At 41.0% G+C, this 20,995-nt stretch overlaps 1 protein-coding gene across 1 annotated transcript in view; it reads right to left on the bottom strand.

Annotated features, from left to right (window-relative positions):
• The window catches only part of LRP1 (LDL receptor protein 1), a 1,167,923-nt gene that overhangs the window by 156,215 nt on the left and 990,713 nt on the right, over nucleotides 1-20,995 (bottom strand). The window contains exon 62 of the mRNA XM_071663699.1: nucleotides 13,717-13,887. Within this exon, the coding sequence (XP_071519800.1) occupies nucleotides 13,717-13,887 (171 nt within the window). The remainder of the gene's footprint in view (nucleotides 1-13,716; nucleotides 13,888-20,995) is intronic.

Below are 20,995 nucleotides of genomic sequence, written 5' to 3'. Positions count from 1 at the left end.
TGAAGAAGTTAGAGTATTAGTGAAAGAGAAGAGAGAGGCATTTGGACGATCTTTGCAGGGAAAAAATGCAATTGAGTGGGAGAAGTATAAAAGAAAGAGACAGGAGGTCAAGAGAAAGGTGCAAGAGGTGAAAAAAAGGGCAAATGAGAGTTGGGGTGAGAGACTATCAGTAAATTTTAGGGAGAATAAAAAGATGTTCTGGAAGGAGGTAAATAGGGTGCGTAAGACAAGGGAGCAAATGGGAACTTCAGTGAAGGGCGTAAATGGGGAGGTGATAACAAGTAGCGGTGATGTGAGAAGGAGATGGAATGAGTATTTTGAAGGTTTGTTGAATGTGTCTGATGACAGAGTGGCAGATATAGGGTGTTTTGGTCGAGGTGGTGTGCAAAGTGAGAGGGTTAGGGAAAATGATTTGGTAAACAGAGAAGAGGTAGTAAAAGCTTTGCGGAAGATGAAAGCCGGCAAGGCAGCAGGTTTGGATGGTATTGCAGTGGAATTTATTAAAAAAGGGGGTGACTGTATTGTTGACTGGTTGGTAAGGTTATTTAATGTATGTATGACTCATGGTGAGGTGCCTGAGGATTGGCGGAATGCGTGCATAGTGCCATTGTACAAAGGCAAAGGGGATAAGAGTGAGTGCTCAAATTACAGAGGTATAAGTTTGTTGAGTATTCCTGGTAAATTATATGGGAGGGTATTGATTGAGAGGGTGAAGGCATGTACAGAGCATCAGATTGGGGAAGAGCAGTGCGGTTTCAGAAGTGGTAGAGGATGTGTGGATCAGGTGTTTGCTTTCAAGAATGTATGTGAGAAATACTTAGAAAAGCAAATGGATTTGTATGTAGCATTTATGGATCTGGAGAAGGCATATGATAGAGTTGATAGAGATGCTCTGTGGAAGGTATTAAGAATATATGGTGTGGGAGGCAAGTTGTTAGAAGCAGTGAAAAGTTTTTATCGAGGATGTAAGGCATGTGTACGTGTAGGAAGAGAGGAAAGTGATTGGTTCTCAGTGAATGTAGGTTTGCGGCAGGGGTGTGTGATGTCTCCATGGTTGTTTAATTTGTTTATGGATGGGGTTGTTAGGGAGGTAAATGCAAGAGTCCTGGAAAGAGGGGCAAGTATGAAGTCTGTTGGGGATGAGAGAGCTTGGGAAGTGAGTCAGTTGTTGTTCGCTGATGATACAGCGCTGGTGGCTGATTCATGTGAGAAACTGCAGAAGCTGGTGACTGAGTTTGGTAAAGTGTGTGGAAGAAGAAAGTTAAGAGTAAATGTGAATAAGAGCAAGGTTATTAGGTAAAGTAGGGGTGAGGGTTAAGTCAATTGGGAGGTGAGTTTGAATGGAGAAAAACTGGAGGAAGTGAAGTGTTTTAGATATCTAGGAGTGGATCTGTCAGCGGATGGAACCATGGAAGCGGAAGTGGATCATAGGGTGGGGGAGGGGGCGAAAATTTTGGGAGCCTTGAAAAATGTGTGGAAGTCGAGAACATTATCTCGGAAAGCAAAAATGGGTATGTTTGAAGGAATAGTGGTTCCAACAATGTTGTATGGTTGCGAGGCGTGGGCTATGGATAGAGATGTGCGCAGGAGGATGGATGTGCTGGAAATGAGATGTTTGAGGAAAATGTGTGGTGTGAGGTGGTTTGATCGAGTAAGTAACGTAAGGGTAAGAGAGATGTGTGGAAATAAAAAGAGCGTGGTTGAGAGAGCAGAAGAGGGTGTTTTGAAATGGTTTGGGCACATGGAGAGAATGAGTGAGGAAAGATTGACCAAGAGGATATATGTGTCGGAGGTGGAGGGAACGAGTAGAAGAGGGAGACCAAATTGGAGGTGGAAAGATGGAGTGAAAAAGATTTTGTGTGATCGGGGCCTGAACATGCAGGAGGGTGAAAGGAGGGCAAGGAATAGAGTGAATTGGAGCGATGTGGTATACAGGGGTTGACGTGCTGTCAGTGGATTGAATCAAGGCATGTGAAGCGTCTGGGGTAAACCATGGAAAGCTGTGTAGGTATGTATATTTGCGTGTGTGGACGTGTGTATGTACATGTGTATGGGGGGGGTGGGTTGGGCCATTTCTTTCGTCTGTTTCCTTGCGCTACCTCGCAAACGCGGGAGACAGCGACAAAGTATAAAAAAAAAAAAAAAAAAAAAAAAATATATATATATATATATTTGGGAGCAGCTGAATGAGCGTGTTAGTGGTTTTGATGCACGAGACCGGGTTATAGTGATGGGTGATTTGAATGCAAAGGTGAGTAATGTGGCAGTTGAGGGAATAATTGGTATACATGGGGTGTTCAGTGTTGTAAATGGAAATGGTGAAGAGCTTGTAGATTTATGTGCTGAAAAAGGACTGGTGGTTGGGAATACCTGGTATAAAAAGCGAGATATACATAAGTATACATATGTAAGTAGGAGAGATGGCCAGAGAGCGTTATTGGATTACGTGTTAATTGACAGGCGTGCGAAAGAGAGACTTTTGGATGTTAATGTGCTGAGAGGTGCAACTGGAGGGATGTCTGATCATTATCTTGTGGAGGCTAAGGTGAAGATTTGTATGGGTTTTCAGAAAAGAAGAGTGAATGTTGGGGTGAAGAGGGTGGTGAGAGTAAGTGAGCTTGAGAAGGAGACCTGTGTGAGGAAGTACCAGGAGAGACTGAGTACAGAATGGAAAAAGGTGAGAACAATGGAAGTAAGGGGAGTGGGGGAGGAATGGGATGTATTTAGGGAATCAGTGATGGATTGCGCAAAAGATGCTTGTGGCATGAGAAGAGTGGGAGGTGGGTTGATTAGAAAGGGTAGTGAGTGGTGGGATGAAGAAGTAAGAGTATTAGTGAAAGAGAAGAGAGAGGCATTTGGACGATTTTTGCAGGGAAAAAATGCAATTGAGTGGGAGATGTATAAAAGAAAGAGACAGGAGGTCAAGAGAATGGTGCAAGAGGTGAAAAAAAGGGCAAATGAGAGTTGGGGTCAGAGAGTATCATTAAATTTTAGGGAGAATAAAAAGATGTTCTGGAAGGAGGTAAATAAAGTGCGTAAGACAAGGGAGCAAATGGGAACTTCAGTGAAGGGCGCAAATGGGGAGGTGGTAACAAGTAGTGGTGATGTGAGAAGGAGATGGAGTGAGTATTTTGAAGGTTTGTTGAATGTGTTTGATGATAGAGTGGCAGATATAGGGTGTTTTGGTCGAGGTGGTGTGCAAAGTGAGAGGGTTAGGGAAAATGATTTGGTAAACAGAGAAGAGGTAGTGAAAGCTTTGCAGAAGATGAAAGCCGGCAAGGCAGCAGGTTTGGATGGTATTGCAGTGGAATTTATTAAAAAAGGGGGTGACTGTATTGTTGACTGGTTGGTAAGGTTATTTAATGTATGTATGACTCATGGTGAGGTGCCTGAGGATTGGCGGAATGCGTGCATAGTGCCATTGTACAAAGGCAAAGGGGATAAGAGTGAGTGCTCAAATTACAGAGGTATAAGTTTGTTGAGTATTCCTGGTAAATTATATGGGAGGGTATTGATTGAGAGGGTGAAGGCATGTACAGAGCATCAGATTGGGGAAGAGCAGTGTGGTTTCAGAAGTGGTAGAGGATGTGTGGATCAGGTGTTTGCTTTGAAGAATGTATGTGAGAAATACTTAGAAAAGCAAATGGATTTGTATGTAGCATTTATGGATCTGGAGAAGGCATATGATAGAGTTGATAGAGATGCTCTGTGGAAGGTATTAAGAATATATGGTGTGGGAGGAAAGTTGTTAGAAGCAGTGAAAAGTTTTTATCGAGGATGTAAGGCATGTGTACGTGTAGGAAGAGAGGAAAGTGATTGGTTCTCAGTGAATGTAGGTTTGCGGCAGGGGTGTGTGATGTCTCCATGGTTGTTTAATTTGTTTATGGATGGGGTTGTTAGGGAGGTAAATGCAAGAGTTTTGGAAAGAGGGGCAAGTATGCAGTCTGTTGGGGATGAGAGAGCTTGGGAAGTGAGTCAGTTGTTGTTCGCTGATGATACAGCGCTGGTGGCTGATTCATGTGAGAAACTGCAGAAGCTGGTGACTGAGTTTGGTAAAGTGTGTGAAAGAAGAAAGCTGAGAGTAAATGTGAATAAGAGCAAGGTTATTAGGCACAGTGGGATTGAGGGCCAAGTCAATTGGGAGGTAAGTTTGAATGGAGAAAAACTGGAGGAAGTAAAGTGTTCTAGATATCTGGGAGTGGATTTGGCAGCGGATGGAACCATGGAAGCGGAAGTGAATCACAGGGTAGGGGAAGGGGCAAAAGTTCTGGGAGCATTGAAAAATGTGTGGAAGGCAAGAACATAATCTTGGAAAGCAAAAATGGGTACGTTTGAAGGAATAGTGGTTCCAACAATGTTATATGGTTGTGAGGGATGGGCTATAGATAGGGTTGTGCGGAGAAGGGTGGATGTTTGATCGAGTAAGTAATGAAAGGGTAAGAGAGATGTGTAGTAATAAAAAGAGTGTGGTTGAGAGAGCATAAGAGGGTGTTTTGAAATGGTTTGATCACATAGAGAGAATGAGTGAGGAAAAATTGACCAAGAGGATATATGTGTCAGATGTGGAGGGAACGAGGAGAAGTGGGAGACTAAATTGGAGGTGGAAAGATGGAGTGAAAAAGATTTTGAGTGATCGGGGCCTGAACACGCAGGAGGGTGAAAGGCGTGCAAGGAATAGTGTGAATTGGAATGATATGGTATACCTGGGTCGACATGCTCTCAAAGGATTGAACCAGGGTGTGTGAAGCATCTGGGGTAAACCATGGAAAGTTCTGTGGGGCCTGGATGTGGAAAGGGAGCTGTGGTTTTGGTGCTTTATTACTTGACAGCTAGAGACTGAGCGTGAACGAATGTGGCCTTTGTTGTCTTTTCCTAGTGCTACCTTGCACTGAAAAATGCTACATACAAATCCATTTGCTTTTCTAAGTATTTCTTACATACATTCTTCAAAGCAAACACCTGATCCACACATCCTCTACCACTTCTGAAACCACTTGCCTCTCATGATCTTTCTTCTCATGCCCAGGTGCATATGCACCAATAATCACCCACCTCTCTCCATCAACTTTCAGTTTTACCCATATTAATCGAGAATTTACTTTCTTACACTCTATCACATACTCCCACAACTCCTGTTTCAGGAGTATTGCTACTCCTTCCCTTGCTCTTGTCCTCTCACTAACCCCTGACTTTACTCCCCAGACATTCCCAAACCACTCTTCCCCTTTACCCTTGAGCTTCGTTTCACTCAGAGCCAAAACATCCAGGTTCCTTTCCTCAAACATACTACCTATCTCTCCTTTTTTCACATCTTGGTTACATCCACACACATTTAGGCACCCCACTCTGAGCCTTCGAGGAGGATGAGCACTCCCCGCGTGACTCCTTCTTCTGTTTCCCATTTTAGAAAGTTAATACAAGGAGGGGAGGATTTCTGGCCCCCCGCTCCCGTCCCGTACGTGGGAAGTATTCTTTCACCCCTATCCCCAGGGATAATATACATATATATATACATATACACACACATACACATACATACGCACATATACACACACACACACATACATATATATACATATGAAAAATGTAAGAAACAATTTAGAAAACTGAAACTTCTAGCTTGAAATGAATGAAAAAATGAATATATATATATATATATATATATATATATATATATATATATATATATATATATATATGTATATATATATTCTTTCTTTTCTTTCAAACTATTCGCCATTTCCCGCGTTTGCGAGGTAGCGTTAAGAACAGAGGACTGGGCCTTAGAGGGAAAATCCTCACCTGGCCCCCTTCTCTGTTCCTTCTTTTGGAAAATTAAAAAAAAAAAAACGAGAGGGGAGGATTTCCAGCCACCCGCTCCCTCCCCTTTTAGTCGCCTTCTACGACACGCAGGGAATACATAGGGAGGTATTCTTTCTCCCCTATCCCCAGGGATATATATATATATATATATATATATATATATATATATATATATATATATATATATATATATATATATATATATATATTTTTTTTTTTTTTTTTGCTTTGTTGCTGTCTCCCACGTTTGCGAGGTAGTGCAAGGAAACAGACGAAAGAAATGGCCCAACCCACCCCCATACACATGTATATACATACGTCCACACACGCAAATATACATACCTACACAGCTTTCCATGGTTTACCCCAGACGCTTCACATGGCCTGATTCAATCCACTGACAGCACGTCAACCCTGGTATACCACATCGATCCAATTCACTCTATTCCTTGCCCTCCTTTCACTCTCCTGCATGTTCAGGCCCCGATCACACAAAATCTTTTTCACTCCATCTTTCCAACTCCAATTTGGTCTCCCTCTTCTCCTTGTTCCCTCCACCTCCGACACATATATCCTCTTGGTCAATCTTTCCTCACTCATCCTCTCCATGTGCCCAAACCACTTCAAAACACCCTCTTCTGCTCTCTCAACCATGCTCTTTTTATTTCCACACATAGGCGTGGGCTATGGATAGAGTTGTGCGCAGGAGGATGGATGTGCTGGAAATGAGATGTTTGAGGACAATGTGTGGTGTGAGGTGGTTTGATCGAGTGAGTAACGTAAGGGTAAGAGAGATGTGTGGAAATAAAAAGAGCGTGGTTGAGAGAGCAGAAGAGGGTGTTTTGAAGTGGTTTGGGCACATGGAGAGGATGAGTGAGGAAAGATTGACCAAGAGGATATATGTGTCGGAGGTAGCGCAAGGAATCAGAGGAAAGAATGGCCCAACCCACCCACAGACACATGTATATACATACACGTCCACACACACAAATATATATACCTATAGATCTCCATGTACACATATATATACACACACAGACATATACATATATTCACATGTACATAATTCATACTGTCTGCCTTTATTTATTCCCATCGCTTCCTCGCCACACATGGAATAACAACCCCATCCCCCCTCATGTGTGCGAGGTAGCGCTAGGAAAAGACAACAAAGGCCACATTCGTTCACACTCAGTCTCTAGCTGTCATGTAATAATGCACCGGAAACCACAGCTCCTTTTCCACATCCAGGCCCCACAAAACTTTCCATGGTTTACCCCAGACACTTCACATGCCCTGGTTCAATCCATTGACAGCACATCGACCCCGGTATACCACATCGTTCCAATTCACTCTACTCCTTGCACGCCTTTCACCCTCCTGCATGTTCAGGCCCCGATCACTCAAAATCTTTTTCACTCCATCTTTCCACCTCTAATTTGGTCTCCCACTTCTCCTCATTCCCTCCATCTCTGACACATATATCCTCTTGGTCAATCTTTCCTCACTCATTCTCTCCATGTGACCAAATCATTTCAAAACACCCTCTTCTGTTCTCTCAACCACACTCTTTTTATTTCTACACATCTCTCTCACCCTTACATTTCTTACTCGATCAAACCGCCTCACACCACATATTGTCCTCAAAGATCTCATTTCCAGCACATCCACCCTCCTGCGCACAACTCTATTCATAGCCCACGCCTCGCAACCATACAACATTGTTGGAACCACTATTCCTTCAAACATACCCATTTTTGCTTTCCGAGATAATGTTCTTGACTTCCAAACATTCTTCAAGGCTCCCAGAATTTTCGCCCCCTCCCCCACCCTATGATTCACTTCCTCTTCCATGGTTCCATCCGCTGCCAGATCCACTCCCAGATATCTAAAACACTTTACTTCCTCTAGTTTTTCTCCATTCAAACCTACCTCCCAATTGACTTGACCCTCAACCCTACTGTACCTAATAACCTTGCTCTTATTCAAATTTACTCTTAACTTTTTCTTTCACACACTTTACCAAACTCAGTCACCAGCTTCTGCAGTTTCTCACATGAATCAGCCACCAGCGCTGTATCATCAGTGAACAACAACTGACTCACTTCCCAAGCTCTCTCATCCACAACACACTGCATACTTGCCCCTCTTTCCAAAACTCTTGCATTTACCTCCCTAACAACTCCATCCATAAACAAATTAAATATTTATTTATTTATTTTGTTTTGTCGCTGTCTCCCGCGTTAGCGAGGTAGCGCAAGGAAACAGATGAAATGAATGGCCCAACCCACCCACATACACATGGATATACATACACGTCCACACACGCAAATATACATACCTATACATCTCAATGTAGACATATATATACCCACACAGACATATACATATATACCCATGTACATAATTCATAGTCTGCCTTTATTCATTCCCATTGCCACCCCGCCACACATGGAATAACAACACCCTCCCCCCTCATGTGTGCGGGATAGCACTAGGAAAAGACAACAAAGGCCACATTCGTTCACACTCAGTCTCTAGCTGTCATGTAACAATGCACTGAAACCACAGCTTCCTTTCCACATCCAGGCCCCACACAACTTTCCATGGTTTACCCCAGATGCTTCACATGCCCTGGTTCAATCCATTGATAGCATGTCGACCCCGGTATACCACATCGTTCCAATTCACTCTATTCCTTGCATGCCTTTCACCCTCCTACATGTTCAGGCCCCGATCACTCAAAATCTTTTTCACTCCATCTTTCCACCTCCAATTTGGTCTCCCACTTCTCCTCATTCCCTCCACCTCTGACACATATATCCTCTTGGTCAATCTTTCCTCACTCATTCTCTCCATGTGACCAAACCATTTCAAAACACCCTCTTCTGCTCTCTCAACCACACTCTTTTTATTACCACACATCTCTCTTACCCTTTTATTTCTTACTCGATCAAACCACCTCACACTACATATTGTCCTTAAACATCTCATTTCCAGCACATCCATCCTCCTGCGCACAACTCTATCCATAGCCCACGCCTCGCAACCATACAACATTGTTGGAACCACTATTCCTTCAAACATACCCATTTTTGCTTTCTAAGATAATGTTCTTGACTTTCACACATTCTTCAAGGCTCCCAGAATTTTCGCCCCCTCCTCCATCCTATGATCCACTTCCATTTCCATGGTTCCATCTGCTGCCAAATCCACTCCCACATATCTAAAACACTTCACTTTCTCCAGTTTTTCTCCATTCAAACTTACCTCCCAATTTACTTGACCCTCAACCCTACTGTACCTATTAACCTTACTCTTATTCACATTTACTCTCAACTTTCTTCTTTCACACACTTTACCAAACTCAGTCACCAGCTTCTGCAGTTTCTCACATGAATCAGCCACCAGTGCAGAATCAGGTGTGGATCAGGTGTTTGTTTGGAAGAATGTATGTGAGAAATACTTAGAAAAGCAAATGGATTTGTATGAAGCATTTATGGATCTGGAGAAGGCATATGATAGAGTTGATAGAAATGCTCAGTGGAAGGTATTAAGAATATATGGTGTGGGAGGCAAGTTGTTAGAAGCAGTGAAAACTTTTTATCGAGGATGTAAGGCATGTGTACGTGTAGGAAGAGAGGAGAGTGATTAGTTCTCACTGAATGTTAGTTTGCAGCAGGGGTACGTGATGTCTCCATGGTTGTTTAATTTGTTCATGGATGGGGTTGTTAGGGAGGTGAATGCAAGAGTTTTGGAAAGAGGGGCAAGTATGCAGTCTGTTGTGGATGATAGAGCTTGGGAAGTGAGTCAGTTGTTGTTCGCTGATGATACAGCGATAGTGGGTGATTCATGTGAGAAACTGCAGAAGTTGGAGATGAGTTTCGTAAAGTGTGTGAAAGAAGAAAGCTGAGAGTAAATGTGAATAAGAGCAAAGTTATTAGGTACAGCAGGGATGAGAGAACTTGGGAAGTGAGTCAGTTGTTGTTTGCTGATGATACAGCGGTAGTGGGTGATTCGGGTGAGGAACTGCAGAAGCTGGTGACTGAGCTTGGTAAAGTGTGTGAAAGAAGAAACCTGAGAGTAAATGTGAATAAGAGCAAAGTTATTAAGTATAGTAGGGTTGAGGGACAAGTCAATTGGGAGATAAGTTTGAAAGGAGAAAAACTGGAGGAAGTGAAGTGTTTTAGATATCTGGGAGGGGATTTGGCAACGGATGGAACCATGGAAGCAGAAGTGAACCATCGGGTAGGGAAGGGGTGAAAGTTCTGGGAGCATTGAAAAATGTGAAGAAGTCGAGACCATTATATTGGAAAGCAAAAATGGGTATGTTTGAAGGAATAGTGGTTCCAACACCACAACAATGTTATAAGGTTGCGAGGCATGGACTACAGATAGAGTTGTGTGGAGGAGGGTGGACGTGCTGGATATAAGACGTCTGAGGGCAACATGTGGTGTGAGATCGGTTGATCGAGTAAGTAATGAAAGGGTAAGAGAGATGTGTGGTAATAAAAAGTGTGGTTGAGAGAGCAGAAGGGGGTGTTTTGAAATGATTTGGTCACATGGAGAGAATGAGTGAGGAAAGATTGACAAAGAGGATATATGTGTCAGAGGTGGAGGGAACAAGAAGTGGGAGACCAAATTGGAGGTGGAAAGATGGAGTGAAAAAGATTTTGAGTGATTGGGACCTGAACAAGCAAGAGGGTGAAAGGCGTGCAAGAAATAGAGTGAATTGGAATGCTGTGGTATACCGGAGTCGACGTGCTGTCAATGGATTGAACCCAAGGCCTTCATCGATCTCAAGGTGGCCTCTAACAGGGCAAACTTGATTGCCCTCCTTGCAGAGCTCAGCAATATCATGGCCAGCCAGATGCTCTTGATCATCAAAGATTACAAGCCTGACAGGTATGCATTTGTGTACCTGGATGGAGTGTACTACAACTGGAGGAAGATGGAGCTTGGCACCCCTCAAGGTGGAGTCCTATTGCCAACCATTTTCAGCGTCCTCATGGATGTAACAGCGTGCATCAAGGTGGTTGGCATCATCAAGACTATCTACGCAGATGATATTGTTCTACAGTCAAGAAATGTGAGAGACCTGCAGCGTGTCCTCGGCAAATTCACCAGTGTGTAACTCCATAGGCCTAGTAATCTCATGGAGCAAGACCAAGATTCTCTCTGGCAGACCCTAGAAGAGCCCTATGTTTTGCAAACAGGGAATGAGCCTTGGCAAAGTTACCTACTACAGGTGCTTTGATATCGCTATCAACTGCTATAAGTACCAGACCCAAGCCCTTCAGCAGTCCTGCAATGTCCTCCTTAACCTGCTGCTCAGAGTGGCCAGTGGGAGTACTGACTCCTCTGTAATTTCCCTCAGGCAGCTCTACATTATGCTCATTAGATCTGTCATAGATTATAACATGAGAAACGTAGTCAATGTAAAGAAGACAAAGCTCAAGGAAATACAAGAAAGGCCATGAGGATCATACTAGGCTGCACCTACTCTGCCCATCATGACAATGTAAAGGCAGAGGCCGGATTCCCAACCATCATGGTAATGATCCAGGTGGTAGTGGCTGGGTAGATCTTCAGCAGCCTCAATCTCCTAGATGACAAGATGTTCTACAATATTCTCACCAAGCCCAAGACCAGGAAGAAGTTCAACAACAGATGACTCACTGCTGCATGAACCTTCTCTGAAGGAGTGGAGTGCAAACAGTACCTTGACATGAGAAGGGTCCCCAACATTCCACCATGGGAGGTCCCCAGTCCAGTCGAAGAACACCACCAGGAAGATTGATACACCTAAGATTTGGCTGCAGCAGGACCTCCCATCTCCCCATAGAATCTATGATGACTTACAATGACAGATCTGTCCAGGTAGGCAGGCTGCATTATTGCCTTTAGAGAAAGTAGAGCTGCCACCTGAAGTTTCCATCAAGAGGCCTTCAGGGTCTCTGATGGAGTCTCCTCAACCCAGGTCGAGCTGGTGGTGACTGCCACCGCCCTTGCCCTTGTCAGAGCCAGGGAGGTCCTGTCTATGGATGACATCGCAATAGTCACAAACAGCAAGAGTGCTTTGCAATCAATACAAAGAGACACCCATAAGAATGAGCTGTTCGTATGAGCCATCTATCGGAAACTCAGGAGCATCGTATTGCTAGAGAAGAGGGTGCATTTCATATGGGCCACTTCCCACTGTGGCATTGACGGGAATGAGGATGCCAACAAGCTTGTGGCACAAGGATCAGCATATGAAATTCTCTACAGGTGCCCTTGCACAATCTTGCACCTCAAGACTCTGATCTGGGAGAGGGAGACCCGCAACTACTTGACGTCATACGAAGCCAGGAGGGTGATATACAGCTCCTTTAGGAGGTATTTGAATCTCACAGGCAGCATTCCTCCAGACTATGCAAAGTTTGGAATGCACAAGATACCTCTGGGAGGTGATTCACAGACTGGGCAGTGATAATGGTGATGACCCACAGACTGGGCAGTGATAACGGTGATAACCCACAAAGTGCCAGTAAAGTGATAAGATCGAAAAGTGGTAAAGTGATCAACACCAGCTGCATACTGTGCAAAATTGCAAATGACCACACTCTTGTTCATTATGCTTTGCAGTGCTCATATTTTGAAAACAACAGGGGGTAGAATCCCTACGGATTTTGAATCTCTTCTCACACATTTTGCAAAACCTGAATTTTTCATTAGGATTAAGATAGAGTTCTCTCTCTTTCTCTTAGTCCGATAGTAACCTACAAAATGTCAGTGAAGTGAAAAAATGCAGAACTGATTGACTGATTGAAAGTGTTACAGTGATCAATATCAGTTGCATGCAGTGTGTGCAAAAAGTGCAAAATGACCATACTTATACTTTCCAGAGCATGATAGTATCTCACTGTTTTCCAGTTAGATGTCTCCTAACCCAACTGTATTAGTTGCACACCAGTGTTTCTTAGCTAGAGGATGTCTCCTCACCCAATGTTATCCATAATTGTACATTGCAGTTTCCCAGTTAGAGGATGATCCTTCCCCAGTGTTGTCATTTGCACATGTGACTAGTTAGGCAGGATATTAGATAATGGTAAGAGGGTACTGAGAAGATTAGAATTATTTCCTTTGCCCTCCTGGTGACAGAAGAGACCACTACAGACAACCAATAATACAGTCAGATGGCTGAATATTCAAACAGATGAAAGAAAATTATAGTATCAAATGGTGTTTGCCACTATCTCCTACAAGAACATCTATATAATGACTGCTATTGAAGGGTTAAAGCCCTTTACAAAGGAGGCCAACAACCTACAATAGTACGCAAACCAAAAACACTGGGTGAGGAAGGAAGGACCCATGATTGTTGATCCAGTATATCACCACCAAAATTCACCTAATTCAGATCCATACAATTCCTAAAGAACTTAGTTGCCTATTCTTCATTTCTAAATTTGACAAGCATTTTGAGAAGTGAACTCCACAGAATCTGAGTAGCTTTACTAACAACTGGATATAAGAGCATTAGTTTCATACTGGAGTACAAACGTTTATGGCATAGGTGCAGCCATCTTGGATAAAGATGAGAATAAAGGTGTGACGTTTACACTGCCGTTAATGATTATTTGGGGTTACTTGCAAAGTTTATCGTTTTAATGTGGTCAATAATGATTCTAACGGCCTGTTTAACTCAAAAACAGAGAACAAAATGGCACTATATCTAGCAAAGTATGCTAAATCACTGAGACTGAGAAAAGTATGAGGAAGTACATGTCAGAAAAACCAACAGAAAAGTGGAAAAGGGATAAAGTCATATGCAATGGTGGTTCTAACATACACAATGCAGAGGCATACAAGCAACAATAACTTTTAAGATGACATTTTGCCTGAACTCACTACAGTAGTCATAGGTGAAGTCTCTCTGCGAGAGCGCGAGGTCTCTTGTTCATGTGTTGCTGGTACGGGCATGGAAACTAGGGTATTATCATGTAAATTTGTCCAAAAGGCCCTTGGGTGTTCACCATAAAGCACATCCATGCTATGGACTCTCAGTGTTTTTGAATCCTCCTGCAAAATAATGGAAAAGAATCTTAAAATGAGGTCAAGGAACATATTAAAGTGTCACCTATGAGTCAAAGGTATCAACTGAATTAGAAAAAAAAATCCTGTAGTAGTTTCAAAAGAATGAATAACATAAAACTACAAGTGATTATCAATAAAAGGAAGGTGGTTATGCCTACAAAAGGGAAGGCAGAGGGTGAAAAAGTATATGGATGGACAAAAAGTAGAAGGGTACTGCAAAAGCAAATGGCTAAGAAAATATCAACAGTTTAGATAGATACTGTGGAATTTAAACTGTGCAGAATGAAAAATAAGGTGACCACTTAGTTGGCTTTGCACAATATCTCATGATCATTCACCGTAAAGAGAAAACTTTGCAGAAAACTTTCTACAAAGGATATTGAGTGGCTCTGCTAGATTTAGTGGATCAGCAGATGATGATCCTGAATTAATGTACACTGATGTTCTGTCTTTGGATTATGTGAAGAGCAATTTGATATACAATGACTCTTCAATCACTGAAAGAAATCAAGGTAAGGAATAAGGTGTTTCTAACACAAGTGGAACTAGTGATACTAGTGCCTGCTCAAGTACTACAGTTTGTTCAATTATTTCTTTGCTCTGATATTGCATAATCATTCATCTCTCTGCATGTAGAAAGTGATCTAAGGGATACTAACTCATCCTAGTACAAGTGAAGCCACCATTACCAACAGTAACCCTTGAACTAAAGCTTTTTCATTTTTTCACTGTTCTAATATTGTCTTTATTATCTACCTTGCTGAGTACTAAAACAGAAATCTTTGATTTGTTCTACAGTCACATACTGACATTAGAGGCATACAAAAACAAGATGCTGTTGATGTGTATGACATTCCATTGTACCTGATACCCTGCTTTAAGGAGTAACAATCTCACACCATCTACCTCCCAGTATTACTTTATGAGTAAATTTTTTACAAAAAGTACATCATCTTTTATTCATCTCAACAGTATACATTCATGCATCAGGCAGGGAGAGAGAGAGAAGAGGTATTATCATAAAACCAATTACTTATACTTAACTACCTCATAGTGATCTTGAACTGAATCTTTTTCATTTTCTTATTGTTTTGATATATTTGAATTATCATTTACCTCTCTGATCAATGGAAATGATTATTTCTTTATCTCACTAAATCATGATTATGTAATCAGTTACCTAAGATTTATATCCCAGCATTACTATGGGAATGAATTTCATAGTCTTTCATTTATCTGTCTCTTAGAAGTAAACACGTTGGTATGAAACTGGGATGGAGAGATTACCTGGCCAATTACTTATCATTATTTGCTTTGCAGTAATGTAGAAATGAAGCTTGTTCATTTTTTTTATTTTCCTGATATCATTTTTAGTTATACAGTAATGTCTATGTTATCTGTAATTTGAGACAATGAAATGTTCATCCCAATGTATGCTTTTCAATTATGATTGGCAACCTCCTGATATTATAAAAATTTCAAAGAATTAAAAAAGATACATAAAAATATTTCAAATCATGCTCACGCCACACTACAGTGATTAGTGTAATCACCACCTGGTATTTTGTGCACTAGTGAGTGTTTACCATCTCTCATGTGCTATCTGGCACAGTGTTTGTGCGGGTCTTGCATTTTGTGCACCCTTGCTTACTATTTTTTGTGAGTGATGGGCCCTTTCAAGTGCTGTCAGCAATTGCCTTACAGCTCCCTGAAGCCATCTACATCTAACATGAAGTGCAAGAGGAATGTCTTTGGCTTCAAAAAGAAGATGGAGTTGCATGAGAGGCTGAATAAGGGAAGTTCAAGATGTGCATGCACTTATTAAGTATTTCACCTTTAGCATGACAACTATATATGATATCACCAAGCAGTGGAAGATGATCAAGATATTCATTGGGCATATTTGCTAATATATACTAGTATTTCCTCTACAAAGACAAAATATCTTTAATTGTGTGTATGGTAGAAAGTGTGTCAAAACTTCCATGAAGTTTGGAGGGTGAAGTAAGTATGGGTACTGAGTGGAATGCACAAAGTGCCTGCCAGCAGGTCAGTCTCACAGGTACCACCATTGTGTGTGGATCTGTGCTACTTGTGCAATCTGGGTAAACCTACTAATGTGATTTTCCCACATCCCGCTGTGTTTGTGTTTGTAAATATGGCATTCAAACATCCAACAATATCTTCTTCCATTACAAAACCAGAGGTTAAATGAAAGAATTTCTCTGACCTAAGAACAAAGCTAAAAATCTTGCAAATTCCTGGTTAAATGAAAGAATTTCTCTGACCTAAGAACAAAGCTAAAAATCTTGCAAATTGCTGATCTGGTAAAGGAGCACAAGCACAATAGAAACTGCACTACAGCTTCACTTAGGGCTAGAGATGGTGCAAGCATAGGTCATGTGAGGAGCGCATAGTGTTCCTGCCAGAGGATCCGTCTCGCAGTTACCACTATTGTGTGCAGACCTGTGCTACTTGTGCCATTTAGATATACATTTTAAAGTGATTTTCCTGCAATCTGCTGTTTTGTTTGTTCATAAAGCATCCAAACATCCAACATCTTCTCCTACCCCAGACCCAGCAGTTAAATGGAAGACAAACTCTCTGATCTTTGATACAAAGCAAAAAATCTTATGACATGCTGATGCTGATGAGGAAGCATTACCATTTGGACATGCTTACAACCTGGGTGAATCTACAATTTGCAAGGGTTCTATTAGAAATCCACTTATGAAGAAGATGGGGATCCACACAGCATGAAATGAAGAAGATAAGCAGCTTAAAGAACCTTCAGCTCAGGTCTAAAGCTCTTATGATTTATGATAGAGCTTTCAATGGATTGAACCAGGGCATGTAAAGTGTCTGGGATAAACCATGGAAAGTTCTGTGGGGCCTGGATGTGGAAAGGGAGCTGTGGTTTCAGTGCATTATTACATGACAGCTAGAGACTGAGTGTGAACGAATGTGGCCTTTGTTGTCTTTTCCTAGTGCTACCTCACACACATGCGGGGGAAGGGGGTTGTTATTTCATGTGTGGCGGGGTGGCGATGGGAATGAATAAAGGCAGACAGTATGAATTATGTACATGTGTATATATGTATATGTCTGTGTGTATATATATGTATACGTCGAGATGTATAGGTATGTATATTTGCATGTGTGGACGTGTATGTGGGTGGGTTGGGTCATTCTTTCATCTGTTTCCTTGCGTTACCTTGCTAATGCGGGAGACAGCGACAAAGCAAAATAAAATAAAATATATATGTAAGGATGACAGTGTAGATGACCTAGAGCCATTTCAAACAAGTAAGGATGGCTAAATAAGTTTGTTCAACATCAAAAGCTATATAACATGAAGGTAATGGGAGAATACACCTGTGCTACATAAGGTTTCTCTTTGTGCAAGGTTTGTGCAGAACATAACCCCAGCATAAAGAGCTTGAATAACCGATTTCTTATCTGAAGCAGCTGATTTCCCCAAATATTATGGATCACAATGGTTTTACTGTATTTACCTTTCTGGGTACAGTAGAATCTCTCTTATTTGAAATGTATGGGAATCAGTCATATTTGAAAATCAAAATTCCGGTAATTTGATGGCTTCTAATATATCAAATAATTAAGAAACTGTAATATTTCACAATATTCTACATATTTATGATTATCTTATACAAAGGGAATATCAATACATGAAATGACATTGAAGTCTTTCATAAGTGCCACCTTGGACTCGCACCTAGCCAGCCTCTTGCAAAACTCCATTTTCTATTTGAGGCTTTAAATGTTCCTCATGTGCTTTGTGTGAGGCTTGGATAGCTTTGGGGACCTACTAGGTAACTGATGACAATGTTTGAAAGGGGCTATTGTCCATAATAGTAATCCAGGGTGCACAAAATACACCATGCCAGAAAGCACATGGGAAACACTTACCAGCACCACAAAACACTGTTTGGTGAGTATGCTAGTTGCTGAGGTGTAGTGCATTTGTAATTTCAAAAATGTTTGTCTTTTTTCTAATATCTAAAATTTTTTGGGATAATCAAGGGTCACTAACAGAAACTGAAGCCACGCATTACTTTGAACTGTTTCCTGTCTTGAGTTACGGATGACAGAGGTTTTACTAAAGTACAACAAAAATCATCTGTATTCCCTTAATTAACATACTCATTATTATGTTTTCAGTTACATATGTATATCAAAGATTTGCTAAGGGAGTAACCGGGGGTAAAATTTGCTCAGAGATTATATTGTCTTTTTTTCATTAGCCTTGCATAAACAAATATTTTTGTATCAGACCTGGAGAGGGGAAAGAGAGAGAGGATTAGAGGCAAATACTCTAAAAAGAAAAAAAGAGGGTTTGGACACATCCTGGTACATGTGACAAAGGAAACCAGGTAACAACACAGGATATTGTAAACAAATGATACCAACCAAATCAGGGGATATCTGTATCAGAGATGGAGGGAACGAGGAGAAGCGGGAGACCTAACTGGAGATGGAAGGATGGAGTGAAAAAGATTTTGAGTGATTGGGACCTCAACATACCGGAGGGTGAGAGGCATGCAAGGAATAGAGTGAATTGGAACAATGTGGTATACCAGGGTCAATGTGATGTCAATGGACTGAACCAGGGCTTGTGAAACGTCTAGCGTACACCAGGGAAAGGTCTGTAGGGCCTGGATGTGGATAGGCAGCTGTGGTATTGGTGCCTTACATATGACAGCTAAAGACTGAGTGTGAACGAATGTGGCCTATTATGTCTGTTTTCCTGACACTACCTCACTGAAGCAAGGGGTATATGCTACATACAAATCCATCTGTTTTTCCAAGTATTTATCACATACATTCTTCACAGCAAACACCTGATCCACACATTCTCTACCACTTCTGAAACCACACTGCTCTTCCCCAATCTGATGCTCTGTACATGCCTTTTCCCAATCAATCAATACCCTCCCACATAATTCCCAGGAATAATCAACAAACTTATGCCTCTGTGGCTTGAACACTCACCTTTATCCCTTTTGCCTTTGTACAATGCATTACGCATGCATTCTGCCAATCCTCAGGCACTTCACCATGATCCACAAACACAATGAATATCTTTACCAACCAATGAACAACACAGTCACCCCTTTTTCAATATCTCCACTGCAATACCATCCAAACATGACACCTTCCCGGCTTTCATCTTCCACAAAGCTTTCACTACCTCTTCTCTGTATACCGAACCATTCTCCCTGACCCTCTCACTCTGCACACCACCTCAACCAAAACATCCTATATCTGCCACTCTATCATCAAACATAGTCAACAAACCTTCAAAATACTCACTCCATCTCCTTCTCACTTCATCCCTACTTATTATTACCTCCCCACTTGCCCCCTTCACCAATGGTCCAATTTGTTCCCTTGTCACATAGATTTTCTTGAAATTTTCAGCACAGATACTTTTATGTATGCTAAATACAAATTTCTGGTTAAAATCTAAAAGTTCGTATCATTAGTTGAGTAATTAGCATCTAAATTTTATCATAACTAGTCCAGGTGCTAATTAACCGGTTAATATGAATTACAGTCTTTTGACTCCAAATATGTAACTACCATATAAAATCACATCTATACACAGATTTTCATTAAAATCTGAGGAATTTGAAAATCTGAGCAAAAAAAATGCAAGGCTATTAGCCTTGGATTTTTCTTGAAAAATAGATTTTCTTGAAATTTTCAGCATAAATACTTTTATGTATGCTGAATATGAATCAGTGGTCAAAATAAAAAATTCTTATAATTAGTCGAGTAATTAGCATCTAAATTTTATCATAATTAGTCCAGGTGCTAATCAACCGGTTAATATCATGATATAGAGTCTTTTGACTCCAAATACGTAAATACCATATAAAATAACATCTATACATATTTTCATTAAAATCTGAGGAAGTTGAAAATCTGACAAAAAAAAAAAAAATGCAAGGCTATAACCTTGGATTTTTCTTGATTTTTTTTTTGGAAAATAGATTTTTTTGAAATTTTCAGCATAAATATTTTTATGTATGCTGAATACATAATGCCTGGCATTTCTTTTGCTCAGATTTTCAACTTCCTTAGATTTTAATGAAAATATGTGTATAGATGGTATTATATATGGTATTTAAGTATTTGGAGTCAAAAGACGGTTATTCATAATATGAACCGTTTAATTAGCACCTGGACTAATTATAAAATTCAAATGCTAATTACTCGACTAATTATACGCTTTTTTTATTTTGACCAGGGATTCGTATTCAGCATACATAAAAGTATTTGTGCTGAAAATTTCAAGAAAATCTATTTTTCCAAAAAAAATCTAGAAAAATCCAAGGCTATAGCCTTCCATTTTTTTTGCTCAGATTTTCAAATTCTTCAGAATTTAATGAAAATCTGTGTATAGTTGTGATTTTATATGATATTTACGTATTTGGAGTCAAGAGACTGTAATTCATGACCACAGATTCGTATTCAGCATGTGGAGGGCATCTTGGGAGTTGAAAAAAGCTGTTGAGATAACATACTCAATTAGGTTGGACGGCTTTTCAAAACCTAAAATTGACACAGGTATGGACCTGTGGTGCTGGAGGGCATTCTGGGTGTCGAACGAAGCTGATGAGATAAAATACTCCAATGAGTCTGAATACTTTTCAGAACCAAAAATCGACACAGGTACGGACCTGTGGTGCTGGAGTGTGTTCTGGGAGTCAAACGAAGTTTTTGAGATAAAACACTCGAATGAGTCGGGGCGCTTTTCTAACCAAAAATCAACACAGGTACAGATCTGTGGTGCTGTAGAGCGTCATAGGAGCCGGAAGATGTTATTTAGATAAAATACTCGATTAGGTTAGAGTGCTTTTCTGACCCTAAAATCGACACAGGTATGGACCTGTGTTGATTCAAGGCATTCTGGGAGTCAAATGAAGTTGTTGAGATAAAATACTCGATTGAGTCAAGAGCACTTTTCTGAACCTAAAATCGACACAGGTATGGACCTGTGGTGCTGGAGGGCGTTCTGGGTGTCAAACAAAGTTGATGAGATAAAATACTCAAATGAGTCTGAGCG

This window comes from Panulirus ornatus, chromosome 1 (assembly GCF_036320965.1).
Source record: "Panulirus ornatus isolate Po-2019 chromosome 1, ASM3632096v1, whole genome shotgun sequence".
NCBI classification, from domain to species: domain Eukaryota; kingdom Metazoa; phylum Arthropoda; class Malacostraca; order Decapoda; family Palinuridae; genus Panulirus; species Panulirus ornatus.
This window is presented reverse-complemented; position numbering and strand designations above follow the sequence as displayed.